The following is a 23,742-nucleotide window of genomic DNA, read 5'->3' as shown; positions in this document are numbered from 1 at the left end:
ATATGTTTGGTTTTAAAATAATTACTGAGTATATACTTCTGGCATGCTTTTCTATTTTATTTATCATGGACTTTTTCATAACTTTTAATATTTCAGTAAGGTTTTTCTTTTTAGTACTGGCATATCATTTCTCCACCTCATTGACCTCCGTCTATTGGACTTTTGCTTCCAAATTTTTGCTATGAAATGTATAATTCACATACACATTTAATTTCTCTAGTTATCTCCCCAGGCTGAATACACAGGAGTGGAACTCCTGAACCTAAACGCATGACTGTTTTTGAAAGCTCTTTGTCCGTGTTGTCACATTCCTGTCCTGAATGTCTGTGCCAATCTGTTCCCAGAAGGAGTGTGTTAGGGCAACACCCCTCAAGCCGGCACGTGCCCAGTAGTCCACCTGGGGCTCGCGGTCAAATGCAGATTCTGATTCGATAGGTGTGGGGAGGGCCCTGAGAGTCTGCATTTCTATCATAAGCTCCCGGATGCTGTCTGATGCTGCTGGGCCCATGGTCACACTCAGAATAGCAAGGTTTAAAAAGCTTTTTTTTTTCCTTAACATTTTTATCGGAGAAGGCAATGGCACCCCACTCCAGTACTCTTGCCTGGAAAATCCCACGGACGGAGGGGCCTGGTAGGCTGCAGTCCATGGGGTCGCTGAGAGTCGGACATGACTGAGCAACTTCACTTTCACTTTTCACTTTCATGCATTGGAGAAGGAAATGGCAACCCACTCCTGTGTTCTTGCCTGGAGTATCCCAGGGACAGGGTAGCCTGGTGGGCTGCTGTCTATGGGGTCACACAGAGTTGGACACGACTGAAGCGACTTAGCAGCAGCAGCAGCAACATTTTTATACAATTATTTTTGCTGCTACTTCACTGACACTAAGTGCTATTATTTATTTCTTTGTCCATCTGGTAAACGCAAAGCTATGTACATATTTATTTCTTGGAATATTAGCTGGTACTCAGATGTTATAGGTCATTTTTCTTTTAATTTTCTTAAAAAATAATTTTTTTTTGATGTAGACCATTTTTCAGGTCTTTATTGGATTTGTTACAATATTGCTTCTGTTTTATCTTTTGGTGTTTTGGCCACGAGGCATGTGGAATCTTAGCTCCCCAACCAGGGATCAAACTTGCATTGGAAGGCGAAGTTTTAACCAATGTATTGCTAGGGAAGTCCCCATTTTTCTTTTAATTTTATCTTTTGTTTGTGAAGGGTTAGATCATGTCCATTACCCAGTTTTAGTTTGGGTGTCAATATTTTCCTGTGGATATGCTGAGCTTACTATTATTTTCCCTGCTTTTTTTTCTTTTTTTTTTTTTTAATAAGATGGCTATTTGTATTTTCTCCCAGTATTTTTGACCTATAGTTTTCAGTTTTGTGGCCAGTATTTTTATTATTAGTCTCTTAGCTTTGAGGTTCAAAAAGACCTTTTTGTACAAAACATCACAAGAATATCTCCCTATTGATTTCTGGCTTTTATATTGAATTATTGATACTTAGGTATTTGATACATTTTCCATTTTGATTACAAAAGTAATATGCTGATGAGGGCTATTTTAGAAATGCAGACAAAGAGAACTGTTGTTAGAATTTTAGCCTATTTTTATCCAGACATTTTCATCTGCAAGCAGAGGTTTAGATATATATACACGTACATGTATTTATAGGCTTCCCGTGGTAAAGAATCCACCTGCCAATGCATGAAACATGGGTTTGATCCCTGGGATAGGAGGATCCCCTGGAGAAGGAAATGGCAACCCACTCCAGTATTCTTGCCTGGGAAATCCCATGGACAGAGGAGCCTGGTGGGCTACAGTCCATGGGGTCGAAAAGAATCGGACACGACTGAGGTGGCTAACACAACAGCAACAGACATTTATGGATATAAATGTGGGGTTAAAATAATTCCTTGTGAGTCCACATAACAATAAAGCAAGAACCTTGCACCAACAATTGTGAGGCACTACTCCAAGCCCTTTGCAAATCCTAAGCCATTTTCATTCCCACAAAACTGTGTAAGAGAGGTACTGTCACCCAATTTCACAGAGCGATCACTGAGTTGGGAGGAGGCAGGGCCAGGATTTGAACTGATGGTCTCATCTCTGCACACACTTCTCTCAGTATATGACTGTTATCCAGGCAGTCACTAAAATTAGGACATTCATGGCAATGCAGAACCGTGATGCTCAAAACTTGGTCCTGGCACCAACAGCATCCTCCAGGAACTTGTTTGAGACCCGGCTTCTCAGTGCCCAACCCAGACCTGCTGAATCAGGAACCCCATGTCGGGCATGGCTCTGCTCTAATGCTCTTGCCAGGTGTGGGGAAAATGGGGTGAGCAGGATGTTCACCAAGGGCACAGAGGTCTTAGCATGTCAGGCTGCCCTGTGTTGCTGATTAAGGGTTGATGTCTAAACCCAGGCAGGTACCAGCTTTCTCACCTGTTAAGTGGGGGCAAGGACCAGGATGGGGATTGCAAGGCAATAGACCAGATAACCCCCGTGGTTCATCTAAGCTGGACATTTCTATAATGTGAGACCATGAAAACATGGTGTATGATTTTTTTTTTTACAAATCATTAAAAATATGCAAGATGATATCAAAATCGTTAACAAATAAGAGGACATGTTAGATTCCATTTGTGACATCTTAAAGCTGCCGTAACAATACTTAAAAAAAAAAAAGTTTGTCACTAAGCAGCATTAACACCAGCCTGGTTCCTTCAGGTCTCTGAGTTAAGACAACAGCTTCGAATACGAGGTTTGCCTGTGTCCGGTACCAAGACGGCCCTCATGGACCGACTCCGGCCCTTCCAGGACTGCTCTGGGAACCCTGTGCCCAACTTCGGTGACATCACGACTGTCACCTTTCCGGTGACACCCAGCAATGCGCTGCCCAGTTACCAGTCCTCCCCCTCCACCGGCGCCCTGTCCAATGGCTTCTACCACTTCGGCAGCACTAGCTCCAGCCCCCCAATCTCACCCGCCTCGTCTGACCTGTCTGTGGCGGGGTCCCTGCCGGACACCTTCAACGACGCCTCCCCATCCTTTGGCCTGCATCCCTCCCCGGTCCCCACGTGCGCCGAGGAAACCCTCATGGGCAGTCTGAATGGCGGCTCCATGCTTCCGGAGCTGGACGGGCTGGACTCGGAGAAGGACAAGATGCTGGTGGAGAAGCAGAAGGTGATCAACGAGCTCACCTGGAAGCTGCAGCAAGAACAGAGGCAGGTGGAGGAGCTGAGGCTGCAGCTGCAGAAGCACAAGAGGAGCGGCTGTCCCGACAAGAAGCCGCCCCTCTTCCCAGCCGCCCCCATCAAGCAGGAAGATGCCGTGTCCAGCTGTCCTTTCTCATCCCGGCAAACAGCCGTGAAAAGACAGAGCACCGGCTCGGAGGGCCAGCCGCCACCGCCTCGCGAAGACGCTCAGCTCCTGCCCCTGGGGAGCACTCACTGTGCAGAGCCCTCGGGTCAGACCAACGTACTGTCTTCCACATTCCTCAGCCCGCAGTGCTCACCGCAGCATTCGCCCCTCGGGGCTGTGAAAAGCCCACAGCACATCAGTTTGCCCCCATCGCCAAACAATCATTACTTCCTTCCCCCATCATCAGGCGCCCAAGGAGAAGAACACAGGGTCTCCTCACCTGTCAGCAGCCAGGTGTGCACTGCACAGGTAAGAACTGGCCCCGTGCTCTTCCTGAAAGTGTGATGTGAATTTACAACTGCTAAGGAGCTGACCTTGGAACTTTGCATGGGGAGGGTTTGCTAAAAGTCTGATAGTAACTCCCGGGCACCACGATCCACAAACCTTTACAGTCAGACAAACTCACTTACGAGACAAGGATGGCAAACTTATTCTGTAAAGAGCTAGATGATAAATGTTTTTTCTTTGTGGAATGTACAGTCTTTGTCACAGCCACTCAGCTCTACCTCTGGAACCCCAAAGCAGCCATAGACAACATGGTAAATGAATGCACATGGCCATTCCAATAAAACTTTATTTACAAAACAAGCTGGGGTCTGGATTTGGCTCATGGGGCTGTTCCCAGGACCCCTTGGTGTCAAACTTCATTGTAGGCCAAACTAACCCATCAAGAGGGCCAAAGGGAAAGTTATCAGACCTTACTGTTCTCTCTGAGTAATGGTCTGTAAAGTGCAAATATTTACCTACTGTGTGCCAGGCTCTGTTCTAGTATCTGGGGATTAGTGTTGAGCTAGCCAGACCAAAATTCCTATTCTCATGGAGAGACAGACAGTGAGCAAAAGGTCTAAGTAAAGTATTTAATATATTAGAAGATGAAACATCTTACAGAGAAAAAGCAGACAAGGGAGATGAGAAGTTTGAAAGTTTAAATGGAAGGGCCAAAAAATAAATAAATAAATAAATGGAAGGGCCAGGAACATCTGAAGGGGATAAAAGAGAAAACCTTGTAAGTGTTTAGGGTGAAGGCATTATAAGCAAAGGAGGAACAGCAAGTGCAAGGGCCTTGTTCCAGGAGCCTGGGTGGGATAGTCCAGGACCAGAAAGAAGTGTGGACGGGAGCAGAATGAAGGGTGTCATAGGGATGGCTCAGAAGAACATCCGGTTCAAAGACTAGACCAAGGGGAGCATCCAAGACTTCCTCTGTCCATGAAACCGAAGAATTATTAGAAAAGTCTAAGTCTCTTTGAGAAAGAAAATTACAAAGGTTCTGAGATCTATGTTATTAGGAAGGGAATAGGAAAAAAAGTTAATTGGATCCCTGCCATGTGCCAGGTATTAAGGGGCAATGTACAGGACTTCCCTTGTGGTCCAGGGGCTAAGACTCCATGCTGCCGATGCAGGGGGCCTGGGTTTGATCCCTGGTCAGCGAACTAGATCCCACGAGTGGCAGCTACAAATCCCCTATGCCACAACGAACGTTGAAGATCTCATGTGCTGAAACTAAGACCCAGAGCAACAAAATCAGTCTATCAATAAGTCAAAAAATAACAATAAGATGATCTTTAAAAAAAAATCACATTGTTTTTTTTTTTCAAAAGAGATATGTATGTGAGCAACTCATTAATTGTCAAAACAGCCTTGAGTGAGTGAGTGAATGAAGTCGCTCAGTCGTGTCTTGACTCCTTGCAACCCCATGGACTGTAGCCTATCACGTTCTTCCATCCATGGGATTCTCCAGGCAAGAGTACTGGAGTGGGTTGCCATTTCCTTCTCCAGAGGATCTTCCTGACCCAGGGATCAAACCCGGGTCTCCCACATTGTGGGCAGACGCTTTACCGAGGCTTACCACCAGGGAAGTCCTTACGGATTCCAAAACAGCCTTACGAATTACAATTTGTTATTCTTCACTATTGAGGAAAATAAGGCCCAGGGAGGTGAAGCCAGTTGCCCAGGGTCATGGAACCAAGGATTATCTGATACTATTAATAAAATGTATGCCTCTTTCACGTTGAATATTCTCTACCCTGGGAGTATGAGGTGGGGTAATGCAGATACATTTTTATGAACCCACTAGAGCAACACATTCACATGAAGGATGCTCACTCCTGAGTCAGCACTCTGGGAGGAGCTGAAATTTAACATGGATTCTCATCCTCGTTGACAACAGATGTCAATGTGGTGTTCTCGGAATCAAAAGTACAAGTAGCTCTTGAAATACCTCTGGACCAGAAGATGCTGAAGTGAATGATATGGATGCTATCAAGAAGAACCACCACTTGCACAGTAATTGATGGCTTACAAAGCACTCTTTGAAGACATGAATGATTCCATGATAAAAAATGAATAAATAAAAAGACAAAGAGCAATATAGGATAACATCACTGAGCAGCATGATGTTAAATGCTACACAGAGCCTTAGGGGAGTGGGTGTCAACCATGAAGGGCTAGCAGAGTGGGAGGACTTGCAAAGGGATTGGACTTGAGGAGTTGGAAGAGGAGAATCGGGAAAAGGTCATTCCATGTGAAAAAAGCATAAGCAAAATGTACAAGTTGTGGCTGAATTAGCAGAATTTAAGCTCTCAGAGGGCTTCCCTGGTGGCCCAGTGGTAGAGAATCCACCTATAATACAGGAGACATGGGTTTGATCCTTGGGTTGGAAAGATCCCCTGGAGAAGGCCATGGCAACCCACTCTAGTATTCTTGCCTGGAGAATCCCACGCACAGAGGAGTCTGGTGGGCCACAGTCCATGGGGTCATAAAGAATGAGACGTGGCAAAGCAACTGAACATACCCACACGCAATCTCACAGAGGGAAATGAATAATGCTTGACCATGGAGCATTTTGAAGACTCACCCTGGTTAGATGTGGAGACCCTCCATTGTAGATGTGTGGAAACCATGGAGAGTTTGTGAGCAGAAGGTGAAATGTCCAAAGCTGGATTTGAGGCCTTGGTGATGGAATTTAGGGAGGTTTGGAAAGATAAGACACCAGGGCAGGGATCAGCCATTTCATTTGTCCTTCTTCCTCTCCACAGAACTCAGGGGCACACGAGGGCCACCCTCCAAGCTTCTCTTCCCAGCCTCCCAGCCTTCACCCCCCTTTCTCTGGAGCTGCAGCAGACAGCAGTCATGCTGCCGGGGGCAGACCTTCTCCCAAAAGCCCAGGTGTGCAGCAAAAGGTAGGCACCTGGAGAAAGGTTTAAGCTGGGAGCCAACTTGACCTCATCTCTCTCTGTGGCCCCTCTCCTCCCCGTGTTGAGGTTCAAACAGAAAGAAATGACATTTTGGATAGAAACAAGTTTACTTGAAAAGGACAGAAATGGATATATGGATATAGGTCAGAGTATTCCAAGGCATCATTTCCTGGGTTCATCCCAGAAAATATGACAAGTAAAATGGCCTTGGCAGGTTTGCAAAAGAGTGTGGCGAACAGACCAAGTTCAGTGAAGTTGAAGATAGGAGTCAGGGAGCATGGGGGAAGAAAATGTGGAGAATGAGAGAAATAGTGGATCCTCGGAAATGAATGGAGAGGTGCCAGAAGTTGGAGTCTCCATGTAAAAGGGAGGAGATGACACATGTCAGCAGGCGGGAGAATCAGAGAGGTAAAAGATGCAGGATATGGGGAATGCAAGGAGCAGTGGGAAGGTAGTCAAAAAGGAGGCAGACTTTTATGTAGCAGCCTGGATGGGAAGGGGGCTTGGGAGAGAATGGATGCGTGTATATGTATGGCTGAGTTCCTTCACTCTTCACCTGAAACTATCACAGCATTGTCCGTTAATGAGCTATAATACCCCAATACAAAATTAAAAGTTCAAAAAAATATATAAAATTAGTCTTAAAAAAAAAAAAAAAAAGGTGGCAGACATGAGTTGACCATGACACAAAAGCGCTGCATGCCACAGGGCAGGGCATCATTTGGGGATGGAGACTCTGTAATGTCCTGGGTACCCCCACAGAACTCACTTACAGCACACGGGGCTGGCTTATGAAGAGACACTCCAGCAATACCTGCATATACACTCACTTAGGAATGAAACGGGCTTCCCTGGTGGCTCAGATGGTAAAGAATCTGCTGTCAATCCGAGAGACCTGGGTTCAACCCCTAGTTTAGCAAGATCCCCTGGAGAAGGGAATGGCTACCCACTCCAGTATTCTTGCCTGGGAAATCTCATGGACGGAAGAGCCTGGAGGGCAACCGTCCATGGGGTGCAAAGAGTTGGATATGATTGCACAACTAATACTTTCACTTAGGAACAACACAGGCTGAGAGATAAATTACTCTGGAAATGCCTGGGTTGATGGAGCTCTTTGTGTTGGACTGGACAGACACTTTGCTTCTTTCTCATCTCGCTTTCTCCCAACAGACAGGGTGCCCCTTAGAGGAGGGGAATGAATTTCTGAGGTTCCCATCCTGAGATGCCTCCAGCATCGCATCCACAGTGATGTGTCCTGTTGTTCATATACATCTGTTACATATCTGTGATATATATTTAAGCCCCAGATCTTTTTCCCCTTTAATCAATTTTTTCTACAGTTCAGTCTATAGTTTCTAAAACAGGAGCTATATACAATGTCGATGCATGGATTGATCGTCTTTCTTTGAATTTTACTCACGCAGATGGCGGGTCTGCACTCTTCTGATAAGGCAGGGCCAAAGTTTCCAATTCCATCCCCATCTTTTTCCAAGTCCACTTCCGCAGTTTCAGAAATAACCCAGCCGCCATCCTACGAAGATGCAGTGAAGCAGGTAAGCGCACGATTTGATCTTCATGGAAGAACAGGCTGACTCAGTGCATGTTGTTTTATATGATGTGGCTTCATGCGTGTAGATTCTGTGGCCTCCCCCGCCGGAACAAGCAGACTGTCCAGATGCTCACTGTGAAGAAGCGTGGTGTGTGTAGACATGCTGTGTGAGGCAGAGAGAGAAGAGGCTGACTTAGCACCCAAATGTCCAGACTTGGTGCCAGCTGCCACTGCCACAAACACTGGTCAAGAATTCAACTTCTCTTCTGTGAAATGAAGACGATATCTACTGGATAAGGGTGCTAGATGACATAGCATTGATTGCATTGTCCTGACACAAGATACATACTCAAATATTAACACATGAGAGTAATTGCTGGGGCAACTGTTTTCTAAGGTTCTTCCTAGCTTCCAAACTCAGTGATCCCAGGGACTGAGATCCATGTATGCCTTTGTCCTCCTCATTCCCATCCCCTGGTATCTGTAAACATCAAATGGATCCTTTGTGGTTTCAAAAGAAAAGAGGGCCAGACAAAGTGGACTTCCACAGACAGAGCTTACTTAACTCAGATGAGCCAGAGGGGAAGGTGTGTTCACTCTAAGTGCAGTGGGGAGCCAGAGAAACGGGAGCCACATCCCCAGCACCCAGACGGGAGGCAGATCCAAGTCACTTCACTTCTTAGTTTTTTTATTTGGGTCCATCCTTCTTGGTGAGCCTAAGGTTTGTCTATTTTGTTCGCTGTTTGAGAGAACCAGGTCTTGGATTTATTGATTTTTTTTTTCTATTCTTATTTCATCTCTATCTTATGTAATTCCTCTCTGATCTTTAATGTCCTTCCTTCTGCTGTAGGTTTTGTTTGCTCGTTTTCTAATTTTTTTTTCCCAGCCCCCTTCCTTAGTTGCTTTTTTTTTTGTATTGGCCACGCTGCACGGCATGAGAGATCTGATTCCCCAACCAGAGATAGGACCCACACCCTCTGTATTGGGAGTGCAGAGTCTTAACCACTGGACCACCAGGGAAGTCCCTCTAACTGTTTTAGATGGTAGGTTAGGTTGTTCATTTGAGATTCTTCTTATTTTATTAAGGAATTTCGGTATCCCTATGAACTACCTCTTAAGAACTGTTTTCGCTGCATCCCATAGATTTTGCATGCTTGTGTTTTTATTGACGTTTGTCTCTCAGTTCAGTTCAGTCTCTCAGTCGCATCTGACTCTTTTCGACCCCACAGACTGCAACACGCCAGGCTTCCCTGTCCATCATCAACTCTCAGAGCTTGCTCAAACTCATGTCATCAAGTCGGTGATGCCATCCAACCATGTCACCCTGTGTTGCCCTCTTTTCCTTCCGCCTTCAATCTTTCCCAGCATCAGGGTCTTTTCCAATGAGTTAGGTCTTTTCATCAGGTGGCCAAAGTATTAGAGTTTAATCTTCAGCATCAGTCCTTCCAATGAATATTCAGGACTGATTTCCTTTAGGATGGACTGGTTGGATCTCCTTGCTGTCCAAGGGACTCTCAAGAGTCTTCTCCAACACCACAGTTCAAAAGCATCAATTCTTCAGTGCTCAGCTTTCTTTATAATCCAACTTTTAGACTAAGTCCAACTTTTCTTTGTCTCTAGGTATCTTTTAATTTCCTCTTTGATTTCATCACTGACCAATTCATGTTTTAGTAGCATGTTGTTTAGCCTCCAAATAAGCATTTTTTTCCATTGTTTTTTCTCTGATTAATTTCTAGTTTCATGACATTGTGATCAGAAAAGATGCTTGATTGTTGAGGCATATTTTGTGTCCTAGCCAAGTCACTTCAAAGTGATAAAAATGGCCATACTATTTATATATTAAGGTGCCCATCTCCTAGAATGGAAACTTCTCAAACAACTGAATTTACTCTGAACGACTCTGGGCTAGAGATCATTCTGCCTCCTTTCCCCTCTTCTCTTGTTGTGTCAGATTGTCTTATTTAGTAGTTTTCCTGTCCAAAACCGCATGCTACCAAAACCTTTAGCCAGTTAACGTCCGTATTCATGAAGGCCAAAGGTGGAACCAACCCAAGTGTTCATTGAAGGATGAATGGATAAATGAAATACATATTTTATACAATGAATATTATGCCTGCATGCTAAGTTGCTTCAGTCACATCTGACTCTGTGCAACCTCATAGACTATACCCCGCCAGCCTCCTCTGTCCATGGGATTCTCCAGGCAAGAACACTAGAGTGGGTTGCCATGCCCTCCTCCAGGGGATCTTCCCCATCCGGGGACTGAACCCAAGTCTCTTATAGTCTTCTGCATTGCCAGGTGTTCTTTATCACTAGGGCCACCTGGGAAGCCCCACAATGAATATTACTCAGAGTTAATAAGGAAGGAGATTCTGACCCCTGCTGCAAAACCTTGAAGACATTCAGTTCAGTTCAGTTCAGTTCAGTTGCTCAGTCGTGTCCGACTCTTTGCGACCCCACGAATGGCAGCACGTCAGGCCTCCCTGTCCATCCCAACTCCCGGAGTTCACTCAAACTCACGTCCATTGAGTCGGTGATGCCATCCAGCCATCTCATCCTCTGTCGTCCCCTACTCCTACTGCCCCCAATCCCTCCCAGCATCAGAGTCTTTTCCAATGAGTCAACTCTTCGCATGAGGTGGCCAAAGTACTGGAGTTATACTAAGCTAAATAAGCCAGCCACAAAGGGAAAGACACTGTGAAAGTGGCTCAGTTGTGTCTGCTTTGTGAGCCCATCATGGTCTATACAGTCCATGGAATTTTCCAGATCAGAATACTAGAGTGGGTAGCCTATCCCTTCTCCAGCGGATCTTCCCTACCCAGGAATCAAACCGGGCTGTCCTGCATTGCAGGCAGATTCTTTACCAACTGAGCTATTAGGAAAGCCCCAAAGATACTGTATCAGTCCACTTATATGCGATACCTAGAGTCATCAAATCCACAGCAGCAGAGAACAGAACAGTGGTGTCCAGGAGCTGTAGGGAGGAGGGGGTGGGGAGTTAGTGTTCAGTGGGGTCAGAGTTGCAGTTTTGCAAGATGAAAAAGCTCCAGAGCTGAACGGTGGTGCCAGTTGGACAACCACGTGAATGACCCTAGTGGATATGCACACTGTACTCTGAAATGGTTAAGATGGTAAATTTTTATGTTGTTTATAGTTTACCACAATTTAAAAAAAAAACAACACTACTAAGCAAACCTAATTCAAGAACCTGTCATACTGCTTCTGATGATTTCCTACAGAAGCAGTCGCTACGTTTTAATTTCTCTGTTCTCCTTTGGTTAATTGGCAACAGCAAATGACCCGGAGCCAGCAGATGGACGAACTCCTGGATGTCCTCATTGAAAGTGGAGGTAAGATATCAGGATGCTCTGCCCCTGTGTGCACTCTAGGGTGTGGAGTCTTAGGGCCAAGGTCAGATGCTCACTGTGAGTTGGACTAAAGAGCCATGTCGGGGTGGAGCGTGCCTGCCTCTGAGCCTCCTGTCCATGTTTGCAGCAGATAAAAGAAGTCCTAGAGTGTGACCCCTCATCACCTTTGTCCCATTTTCCTCAGAAAACTTTTCAGCAATCGTTTTAACAGTTTTCGTCTTTCAGCTTGGTCCTTGTTTTCCTAAATGTTTTTCCTGCTAAACCATTTTCCCCTACTGTTCTAATCCCAACGTCCCTCTCTTCTTATTATGAGAAGAAGGAAGCAGGTAAAGCAAGTCTGCTCAAAATGAATCTCCCACCGATGGGCCCTTCATGTTCACACGTCATTCAAGCAGTGACAGTGATCACTGTGTTCTTTTTTGCCTCCTTGTAAGTCATCCGTTTATTTCTTTTTAAACAGTTGCATAGTTGTGCCTAAAATTTGAAAGCACACAAGTGACTATGACCATGTAAGGAGAATGTGTGGATAAAAAGAAAAGACCCCATATTGGAGCCCTCAAGTTGTTGCTGTTTTTCAGTCCCTAAGTCCAACTCTTTGCCACCCCATGGACTACTGCATGCCAGGCTTCCTTGTCCTTCACAATCTCCCTGAGTTTGCTCAAACTCATGACCATAGAGTCAGTGATGCCATCCAATCATCTCATCCTCTATCATTCCCTTCTCTTCCTACCTTCAGTCTTTCACAGCATCAAGGTCTTTTCCAATGAGTCAGCTCTTTGCATCAGGTGACTGAAGTACTAGAGCTTCGGCATCAGTCCTTCCAATGAGGATTCAGGGTTGATTTCCTTTAGGATTGGTTTGCTCTCCTTGCTGTTCAGGGGACTCTCAAGAGTTTTCTCCAACACCATAGTTTGAAAGCATCAATTCTTCAGTGCTGAGCACTTAAGTGACAGCATTGAAAGTTTCAGAGAGAAAGTGGCCAGGCATCAGACTAGGTCCATCGCTGAACCAGGCAAAGCCTCCACCTTTAGGGGGTTTGCTGTCTGGCAAGAGAGATGGGCATCATGCAAGGAAACAGGCAGTTCCTCCCTTGTAACAAGAGGGAAGAAGAAAAACATGGGCACAGATGTCTGTATCGTTGTTAAGTTTCATGATGGAAAGATGAGCAGGTTCCTATCAGACACCATTATATTTTGTATTTAAACTTTTTATTTTGTATTGGGGTATAGCCAATTAACAACATTGTGAAAGTTTCAGGTGAACAGCAAAGGGACTCAGCCATGGATAGACACGTATCCATTCTCCCCCAAACTCCCCTCCCATCCTGGCTGCCACATGATAACACTGATCAGAGTTCCCTGTGCTATTCAGTAGGTCCTTGTTGATTATCCAGTTTAAATATAGCGGTGAAGATACCCTTATGTTTTTAATGAAGTATGTGGCAAGGTCTGCAAACAGGGTGTGGGAGTGGAGCCTGGGAAATTCCAGGAAAGAAGAACAGTGATGAATCGATCACAAGAAACAACAGCAGGATCACCCTCTCTCCGTGCCTGAGTGCATGCATGCTAAGTCACTTCAGTCGTGTCTGACTCTGCAACCCTATGGACTGTAGCCCGCCAGGCTCCTCCAGTGGACCTTCCCAACCTAGGGATTCAACCTGCGTCTGTTACGTCTCCTGCGTCTTTCACATCTTACAATGGAGATGGCCGGTTCTTCACCACTAGCAGGTTCTTTACCATTAGCGCCACCTGGGAAGCCCCCTACTGGGCAGTATTAAGTGCCGACTTAACATCATGAATTTAAAAATGAACTGGGCAACTTCATTGTGCAATTTTTTCCTTAAAAGTCCAACCAATCCTGGAAGGATTCGGAGAAAGCAGACGGTTAGATTCATCCAGGTGTGAGGTTTTGCCAAGGGAGTACGGTGATGGAAGGAAAGGGCAGGGGCATTGAGGATATATGTAAGAGTAATTAGAGTGGTGGATCAAGAGTACAGACTGCACAAGAAAAGGAGTAAAAGCCAGGAAATTGCCTGGTGGTCCAGTGCTTGTGATGCCATGCTTCCACTACAGGGAAGGCAGGTTTGATCTCTGGTTCAGGGAACTAAGATGCTGCATGCCGCATGTAATGGCCAAAATAAATAAAAACCAGAAGAAGCTGATGGATGATGAGAAAATCGTGGAGTCACTAGACTGGGGTGACTCAAAATGACTGAGAATTTGTCATCAGAGGGTCCTTATGAAGTGAACTTGAGGAATGGGAGGCAATGGACAGGGAGTTGGAAATGGTGATTGAAACGGAACTTTGAGAGGGTGCAATGTTTGGGGCCACAAGGTCCGGGGTGTGTCCAGCAGAGTGGCAATGGCAGCATCACTTGCACTGAGGGGGATGGGGTGTCAGGGAACGGAGAGGCCCCCTGGACAACAAGTCACTTCCGGGATGCTGAAGTCACGGAGAATGACGAGAGTTGAAGTGGAAGAAAGGCAGTGAACAGGGAGTAGTTTTTTGTGGATGAGGAAGAAGGACCAGGAGACGGAGGGCAGGGGGTGGACTTTGAGAGCAGGATGACCTTCAAAACCACTGAGGAGTTATAATAAGGAGGAGGAGTAACGATCAGACAGTGGTGGCAGGAAAGGACCTGATGACTTATCTTCTGGTTGGGTAGCAAAGAGCCCCCAGTGAGGGGATGGTGAGGATGCAGTGTCTTCAGGGGCAGCCAGGTGTCAGTGAAGGAGCAGGTAAAAGCACCTGCTTTGAGCGTCTGATAATCGCAGAGTGGAATTTCCAGCAAGAGAGGGTTTGGGAAGAGACCCAAGGGAAGAACTTGCAATATACAGAGTGGTTTAGGGGTGAGACCGGGTGAAGAGCCATGACCCAAGAAGCATGGCCATCTCCTTCTTGGAAGTCATTCATTCATTCCAAAGATTCATTCAAGTGAATGAATTAATCTTTGAGTGATCAGTCTTTGAATGATCACAATCGATCGGAAGTGATTGAACAATTCCCGTTGTGTTTTACCAACAGAAATGCCCGCTGACGCCAGAGAGGATCATTCATGTCTTCACAGAGTCCCAAAGATACCCGGGTCTTCTCGAAGCCCCACTGGTGCCCTCCCCAAGTCCTCAGCAGCCTTTGAACCAGCGTCCGCAGGAGGCCAGCTCTCCTTTGATCACTTCGGTGCTGAGAGCGACGAGCACCTGGAAGTCTTATTAAATTCTCAGAGTCCCTTGGGGAAGGTGAATGACACCACCCTTCTGAAAATCGGGAGTGAGGAGCCTCCTTTCGATGGGATGATGGATGGATTCTCAGGGAAGGCTGCAGAAGACCTCTTCAACGCACACGAGATCCTGCCGGGCCCCCTGTCCCCTATGCAGACCCAGTTTTCACCCTCCTCTGTGGACAGCAGTGGGCTGCCCTTAAGCTTCACAGAATCTCCTTGGGAAAGCATGGAATGGCTGGACCTCACGCCACCCAGCTCCACCCCAAGCTTCAGCTCCCTGTCTACCGGGGGCCCCAGCATCTTCAACATTGATTTCCTGGATGTCACGGATCTCAATCTGAATTCCCCCATGGACCTCCACTTACAGCAGTGGTAAACACCTGATGAAGTGCTAAGGAAGGCCAAGAGGAATCCCATCGGGGAAAGCACATGACCACAAATATTTACATTCTCCCAAAGAAGAAGGAGCTGGAAGAGGAGAAGGAGAGGAAGAAGAAGGAGGAGGAAGAAGGGGAGGAGGAGCTGGAGAGAATGAAAAACAAGCATGGAGACTTCTGTGACAACCAGCAAGAACAAACAGGAGTCTTTTTTTTAATAGATGGATAGTGTAATATTTGCCAACGTTCAGTGACTATTATTGATTTCAGCAATGGTTTCAAAATTATGTTTTTTCAGATCAAGAATGCAAAAAAAATTTTTTTTTCTTCCAATGCCTTTCAAACACTAATCTTTTTTTCTAGCTTGTATTTTTTTCAGGCACTGTTGGGGTATAATCTCACTTTGTAAGATTTTCTCATGAATTTGTTACTCTTACCATGGAAAGAAGTTGTAAGCTCTCTGGGGAACACACAGAAGCCAGTCCTTCAAAGTAGATGGAAGTTGTACCCCTGAAGGCTGCTTCTCATGTCTCCATCACTCGCCTTTCAAAACAGAGGTCAGGCCCAGTGTCAGGTTCTTAAGGCAGAACAGAGGGACAGGACCAATCCATTCCCAGGGAAGTGAAGTGAACTCAGTATCCCTTGGCCACAAAGCCACCCCCGCTACAGTGACCCCCAACCCTGTACCCAGGACTCCATGTTGTCACTGATAACAACCGACCTACCTTTGGCCCAAAGAAGCACACCTGAAATTTCCCTTTCTTAACCAGTGGCCGGATCACTGTCACTGTCTCCATGGTGATGTGTATGCTCAGTTGCTCAGTTGAGTCCGACTCTTTGCTACCCCCTGGGCTGTAGCCTGCCAGGCTCCTCTGTCCATGGTTTCCCAGGCAAGAATACTGGAGTGGGTTGCCATGTCCTCCTCCGGGGGATCTTCCCAACCCAGGGATCAAATTCCGGTCTCCTGCATTGGCAGGTGGATTCTTTACCACTGAGCCACCTGGGAATCCCCGCCATGGTGTTAAGCATTGTGAAACAGGAGAGAACCCTAAAGCAAGAAGAGAGACAAAACCTCCTGCCATTCTCCAGCACAACCTCCTTTAGTGTCAAAGACTAGAGATGACCATGTAAGCAAATCAGAGTATCTCTCTGGTCTCAAGAAACTGTTATCAGGAATAATGCAGACAGCACTAAAGAACATCATTTCACGTATGATGGGAATAAACACAGTGGGTTACTATTCATATAACAGGGTGATTATTTATGGACGTTCGGCTTCTCTTTTTATTTTCTTATTGGAAGGAGGGGTTCACCTCCATTATCTTTCTCCCACTCTACTTTTCTTTCAAATTCTCCATCCATTTTCTCCCTTCTTTTGAAGATCTCCCTTTCTCTGCCCCAACGTTTGGAGAAGAGGATTTCATCCATTTATCAGCTGTCCTACTGCTAATAAAACCATATGTTAAAAAGCTGAAAGTCAAGGTTCTCCCGGGTAACCGATTCTCCATCTGCATAGTAACTTGCTGTAAAAGGAAGTCAAAAGAAAGAAATCAAAGGAAAGAAACCAATGATTCCGTCCATCATTCGTGAAGCTCTCCCTATCCTCATTTGGTTGGCAATCACTGATTTGGGTTGCTCTGGGGAAAACCGGAAATCGTTACGTTGTATATATAGTAACTATACTATATATAGTATAGTTCCAAGGAAAGAGTATTTTAGGTCTGGGTTTCTGAAAGAAAACACAATTGCATGTCGAAAAGGACGGAAGGGAAAAAAGACGATGGTCTCCTGTGCATTCCTCACCACTTCCCCTGCTTTTGCTGGGAGTTGAAAACTTAAATTGCAGGATAGTCTCTAAGGCTCACTGTGGTTCTAACACACGGATTCATAGTGTTGCATGCTGTAGAAGGTAGCTCTTGCTGTTTTTATTTTTTATTTAAATCACTAAGGCACTGTTTTCTTCTTTTGTAAAAAAAAAAACACGTTCACTGTGCACTTATGGAGAAAATAACCAAACATGTTGTGATTTTAGAAGTTCTCTTTTTGAAAAAAAAAAAAAAGATTTAGAAGTCATTCCATTGTTAACCTGTTAACATGTGTGAACACAGAGTGTTTTTGGTGATTACTACTCTGAAAGCTGCCGCATCTTACTGAGGGGGTGGGGAGAGCAGGAGGAGAATATATATATATTATATATGTGTATATATATATATACACACACACACACATATGCATGTGTGTATAGATATATACATATGTATATGTATGTGTGTCTATAGGTATGTGTGGATATGTGTATCCATATATACACATCCATATGTACATATACATACACATGTGTGTATGTGTGTGTATCTTCAAGGCAGTGCAACAGAGTTCTATACCAAAAGCCTTTAAGCCTCCATCTGCTGTGAAATGATCTTGGCCTTTCTCACTGCGAGTTCCCGATTCATCACCCAGACTACAAGTTGCTTCTATGTATGACTCATGGCTCCAACCCAGTGACGCACAGCCACCTGCTCAGGATGAACAAGCCCGTCTCGACAGTGACTGTGATGTGAAGAGACAGGGAGCGTTCACCTGTGGTCACTGGAAAGGTACTGCCTCCTCTCACAGAGAGCAGCGGTGGAAGACGACAGTCGTTTTACATTCCTTCATCTGCCTTGTGCTTTAAAAGAGCCACACGGTACATTTTCCACTTTGCTTTGATGTCTGTCATCAAAACCAAAGATTCTGAGGGGAAAATTGCCATCTCTTCTTTGATGATGAAGCTATGGGGAAGAAAACCTTCCTGACACATTCCTCACCTTTGTGTGTTCCTCAGACGTTGACATTTTGGGGGGATCTTGACAAAGCTCGCTGGTCAGTCCATTTCTCATGTGCCAAGTTGTGTGAATTTTTTAATGTTATTTTTATCCCCCTTCCTTTGGAAAACAACCTCACAGCAATCTCTGAGACTCTGGTCTGAGTGTCAATTATTTTTTTTTCCTTTGGGTATTTCTGTCTGAAGGGCTAGACTTGGCTAGGAGGCCTCTGTCTTTGTAAGGCTATGCATTTTCATTGGGATATTTTTAGGCTATTATCTGGCACTGACATATACGCCTCACAGTTAACGAAAGATATTTGCTGCTACAAACCAGCACACAACCCAGAGCAGACTCCTGGATCATTGCTTTCAACCTCCACCCACAACCCCCACCCACCATATTCACGCTCTCTTCCTGTAGATCCGAAGTGAGATTTGAAAGATGAAACTGAGGATAATTGGGAAAAGGTTGATGAAGCTGGTTGCTCCCTGATCATCTGTGTTAATTTATGTTTCCTATAAGGGAGATTTTTTTTAAGTTCTTTTAAATTCTTAATTGTGTCTTCTACTCTGGTGACAAATTGGGCATGACTAAAAGATGTACAGAGACTTAAGAAGATGGCTACGGTCAAGTTTCTTCAGGCTTTTAGAGCCTGAAACTAACCACATGTGGTCCTCTCAAGACCCCCAGGAGCACCCTGTGGTTAAGCTGACCTGCAGACATTTGCAGGTGCTCCCAACTCTGGTGCAGTCCTGTGGGTTCACCCTTATCCAATGGATTCAGGAAGTTCCTTTGCGCAAATACTACATTAAGCCTGTGCTCAGTAGAAGCCCTGCTTCTAACACTGTTACTGAGAAGGCACACATTCTACCATAAGGAAAGGGAGAGGAAGGGGGAAAGGAAAGAAGGAAGGAAGGAAAGAGGGAGGAAAGGCAGGAAGGTCAGGTCACAGCCCCTTGGTTCAGCTGAGACATTACATTACGAAAAGGAAATCGAAAAGCTTGGGATGAGAAACCATTCTCTCCATGAAGTGATCGCCCTGACAGATAAGGAAAGCAGGAGGGTCTTCAGTTCTGTGAACAGGTGGCCTTTGCCATCCAGAAACATTTATTTCCCATCTGAAAAAAAGGAGGTGGGGCGGATCAAAAACCTACCCCAAGCATTTAAGACAGTCTTTTCTAAAGACCTGTTGAAGAGGTTTCTATCACCTTTTCTAGAAACCAATGCTGGTTTGGCTGAAAACTCCTGCATCAGATTTACCCATCCGGGAGATAATAACTTGATGTCTCGCCTGTGCAGAGCACATCCCCTGTCCCAGATGTCCAGTACCACGTAGACTCTGCACAGATGGTTCCGATCTTGAGGGACTGGGAGGTTGCAAGAAGCCTGGTAATTTCCAAGTCTTCTAACCAGAATCCCTTTACCTATGATGACAAGGAGGGGGCGGTGTCTTCGTTTTCCCAAAGGAGAGGGGATTTTTAGCTAAAACCTACACTCATGCTGACATTTTTTTCTTCTGTGATCAAATGGCAGCAACATAGGACATAGATGTCTTTCTACCACTTAAAACATCTGTTTGAGCTTTTAGGGTTTATCTTCATTGCCAGATACAGAAACATTTGGAAAATCAGAGAAGGACAAAGGAAACATTATTATTATTTTGTCCCATGCCTTCATCTTGATCTTCAGAACAAGCTCTCTGGACAAAAGGGACACTTACAGGCTAGGGTGTCCATGGAGAGCCTCTATCTTTTAGGAAAAAAAGCTTCAGGATTGTGAGGGCAGCTTGTCCCCCCTTCAGGGCTTGGCTGTGGTCCACAGATGCACCAAGTTTGCTGTCAGCTGTAAGCAAACTCAGAGTGAAAGAGTCTGGAGTCTTAAGTTTTCTTACAAATCCAGTAGAAACCAGCAGGGCAATTGAGATGTGGAAACTCAACTAGCATTAGGTGATATTACTAGACATACAACAAGACAGTCCTATAAGCTAGAGAGCTGCTCAGCGTGGTGAGGAGCTGGGTTTGAATCTGGAATCCACATTTTCAGGGGAGCCCTGGCCAGGGTGAGACTATGCATTAGGAAATGACTTTAAGACCGCAAGAGATCCAAGAAAAATTTCTCTATTACCTCCCAGGGAAATTGCTGTAGACTCATTGGGTTTGGTAACATGAAGAAGTTCTCTTTTGATGGTAGGAGTTGGTGGAATCTAAGTTTCTAGAATTCTATGGGTTAAGACAAACTCATGGTGGTCTCTTGCGCTTACTTTAATCACCTTCAGCCTTGTGAGCTCCTTGTGTGTGCTTTAACAGCTCCAGAGGGGTTTTGGGAGAAGGTCATAGAATGATGGCGATCCTGGAGGCTGCTGTAACGTTTTCCAAAGGAAGGGAACCCACGCTGCTCCCCAGAGTTCTCTCCAACGTGCCTGCAGTGAGGAAAGAGGGCAGTGCACAGCTGGGTGCTTGAAATCCTGCCTCCTGGAAACACAAAGAGGCACTTTGCAAAGAAATCCAAAGAGCCAGCATATGTTCTCTGCAGGGACCCCGTGTGGTGGAGCTTTCACGTTGGCTCCTTCACTCAACTATACATAACTAGGAAGAAATGTGGGTGACCAGGAAGAGAAAAGAAGCAATGGCTAAATACCAAAGTTGGCATGTGTTCTTTTTAAAAAAATATATGTATATTTTTAAATAAAATGTTTATTTTAGAGAGAGATGAAAGCTTTTTTCTTGACTGTGCAATGTACCAGGCATTGTGCTGTTATTTTGTCAAATCCCCGCAATGGTACCATGAAACAGTAGTATTACGATCACCCCCAGTTTACAGATGAAGAAACTGAGTCTGCAAAGGCTGAGTTAATCACTTAAAGTTACACATCTGCAACCTGGCAGAACCAGCGATCACACTTATCTGCAGTGCTTCTGATCTCACACACTGTACATCTCACCCACACTAATCAAATGAGGACATTAGTGAGCCTACAGTTACATATATGCTATTAAAATACACGCAGTAAATTGTGAATTAGTTTGATAAATCACTGGTGCCCTCCTTAGTCTACAGATGTAAGAACTTCAAGGGGAATTCAACATACTGTATTCAGTACAGAAGAAACGATGAGGTAACGGTAAGGGTTGGAGTGAAAGTAGTAACTTAAGATTCTTTAATAAACCAGCCAAGTAGATGGTGACTTGACTAAGAAAAACAGCTGTAGGAATAGAGACTAAGGTGGTTTTGAAACACGTTAATAGAATGGAAAGTATGGGACTTGACCATGGGATGGGAATGGCAAAGGAGCGAGAGGTGGATGTACGTGCGGGCATGCTAAATTGCTTCAGTAATGTCTGACTCTTTGTGGCTCCATGGACTGTAACCCACTAGGCTCCTCTGTTCTGGAGTTCTCCAGGCAAGAATACTGGTGTGGATTGCCAAGCCCTCTTCCAGGGGATCTTCCCCACCCAGGATGGAATCTTTATCTCTTATGTCTCCTGCATTGGCAGGTGGGTTATTTATCACTAGCACCACCTGGGAAGCCCAGGTGAATGTCCAGTGTATGTTAATTCCATTAACAGAGGCAAAAGGCCAGAGTGAGTAACCTTAATATGAAAAATTGGAAATCTGAGTGCCTGTTGCCTGTAGGACACTCAAGTCAAAAGCATTCACTAGAGAGGTCTGGAACTCAGAGTCCTTTGCACATAGATTTAGAGGTGGCAGATACCAGCATTCAGAAGATCACGGAAATCATGAGGATGGCCGTGACCTACACAACCTGTGGAGTGATAAGAAAAGGGGATGCTGAGGACCACCAACACGGTTCACTATTGGCAGAGGGGAGAAAGGGGCGGGACTAGGAAACCAGAAAGAAGACTGGAAGAAGGAAGTATCCCAGGCTCCAGGGTATGAGAAAGAGGGAATCTTCAATCCCGTCTGCTAAGTCACTTCAGTCGTGTCCGACTCTGTGTGACCCCATAGACGGCAGCCCACCAGGCTCCCCCATCCCTGGGATTCTCCAGGCAAGAACACTGGAGTGGGTTGCCATTTCCTTCTCCAATGCATGAAAGTGAAAAGTGAAAGTGAAGTCGCTCAGTTGTATCCGACTCTTAGCGACCCCATGGACTGCAGCCCACCATGCTCCTCCATCCATGGGATTTTCCAGGCAAGAGTACTGGAGTGGGGTGCCATTGCCTTCTCCATCAATCCTGTCTAGTGCTGCTGTTTCTGTAAGGTAAGGAACAAAGAGTACTGTTTGATTTAATAATAAGGAGGTGGTTGGTCAGTAACCAAGGTGAGAGCATCATGGTGCAGTGGTAAAGCCAAGTGGATGTGGACCAAGGAATTGGAAGGCAATGAAGAGGCCGTTCCCTGGTGGCCTAGTGGTTATGATTCCGGGCTTTCACTGCTGTGGTCGGGGAACATGACCCCACAGGTCATGTGCAGCGTGGCCAGAAAAAGAGAAAAAGGTGGGGGGAATGAGAAAATGGAGACTGAATCCAGGCATCGCCTTTCAAGGGGCATGGCCACGTGAGGAAGAAGATGCACAAGACCAGAGCAGACAGAAATTTAAAGGACTGATTTTTCAAGAGGAGAGATATTTGAGGTAATTAAAAAAAAGAATGAGAATTAGCTAGTACACACAAGAGAAAGTGGTAGGGATCCATGCACATCTGTATCACCTTTAATTTATCCACTCTATTGTTGATGGACACTTCAGTTGTTTCCAATTTTTGACGATTGGAAATGTTGCTGATACAAACATCCTAGCACATTCATTTTGGTACACACATTACCAAATTTTTTTTTTAATTTATTTTTTGGCTGAGTTTTGCATCATGTGGAATCTTAATTCCCCAACCAGGGATTGAACCCATGCTCCTTGCAGTAGAAGCACAGAGTCTTAAACACTGAACCACCAGGGAAGTCTCCTTACATTTTTGTTGAACACGTGAAATTGTTGAGTCATGGTGTTTGCCTGCCGTTAAGTTGTAGCCAATGATGTAAAAACAGCTTTCTGAGGGGCTTGTCCGCATCCCCCTCCCATCAAAATAGATGAGCTTTGGCTGAGCTACGTCCCCACCAACACTTGGTTTTGCCCGTCTTTTTCAGTTTTAGCCATGCTGTGGATGTGTTTTGGTATTCCCTGTAAAATTGCCTGGCACAGATTGGATAACTAATAGGTTCAGCAACTTTTCATATTTCCTTGGCCATTTGGATTCCTATCTGTGGTAAGGTGACTGTTCAGGTCCCCTGCCCATTTTTCCTTTAAGTTTCTTGCCTTTTTCCTCTTGTATTGAAGAACTCTTTACATAATCTGGAGTTGAGTCTTTGACTATTATGTGGTTTTTGCAAGTAACTTCTCCCACTCTAAGGATTGTTTTTTTATTCTCTTAATGATATTATCTCATAAACCAAAGTCTTTTATTGTTAAGTAATATGATTTATAATGATTTCCTTTAAGGTGAGAATTTTTGGTATCATGTTTAAGGAATCCTTCCCTACCCCAAGATCCTATAGAAAAGCTTCTCTCTTGTTCTTTATTTTGATTATTATTTCTCTTGGGAAAAATAATTTTTTTAGAGAATGGGTGGCTGATAAACCTTTTCAGTTCATTGCATGTTTAAAAATGCCTTATTTTTCACCCTTGTTTGTGAATGTTAGACCAGATGTAGTTTTTGAGTCCCACTTGAGTTACAATCTGTTTCCACTGAGCTCTGTAAATATTGCTCGAAATTTTATTACACTGTTGCAAAAAGGAAGCTTGAGGGAATCAGCTTTTCTTCAGAGAGAAACTTCTTTTCTCTGAACAGTAC

General features: G+C 44.9%; 1 protein-coding gene across 7 annotated transcripts in view; it reads left to right on the top strand.

The window, feature by feature from the left end:
* The window catches only part of MYOCD (myocardin), a 90,373-nt gene extending 69,725 nt beyond the window's left edge, over positions 1–20,648 (top strand). For 5 of the 7 annotated variants that reach the window (XM_044939247.2, XM_044939246.2, XM_044939245.2 and 2 more), the window contains 5 exons: positions 2,734–3,675; positions 6,462–6,605; positions 8,045–8,173; positions 11,462–11,519; positions 14,562–20,648. In XM_044939247.2, the coding sequence (XP_044795182.2) occupies positions 2,734–3,675; positions 6,462–6,605; positions 8,045–8,173; positions 11,462–11,519; positions 14,562–15,133 (1,845 nt within the window). In that variant the 3' untranslated portion in view covers positions 15,134–20,648. The remainder of the gene's footprint in view (positions 1–2,733; positions 3,676–6,461; positions 6,606–8,044; positions 8,174–11,461; positions 11,520–14,561) is intronic. The other 2 variants (XM_006054524.4, XM_025280529.3) reach the window with 2 other exon arrangements.
* Positions 20,649–23,742: the final 3,094 nt, after the last annotated feature.

This window comes from Bubalus bubalis, chromosome 3 (genome assembly GCF_019923935.1).
Source record: "Bubalus bubalis isolate 160015118507 breed Murrah chromosome 3, NDDB_SH_1, whole genome shotgun sequence".
Taxonomy (NCBI): Eukaryota; Metazoa; Chordata; class Mammalia; order Artiodactyla; family Bovidae; genus Bubalus; species Bubalus bubalis.
The sequence above is the reverse complement of the archived record's forward strand: the minus strand, read 5'-3'. Positions and strand labels throughout refer to the sequence as shown.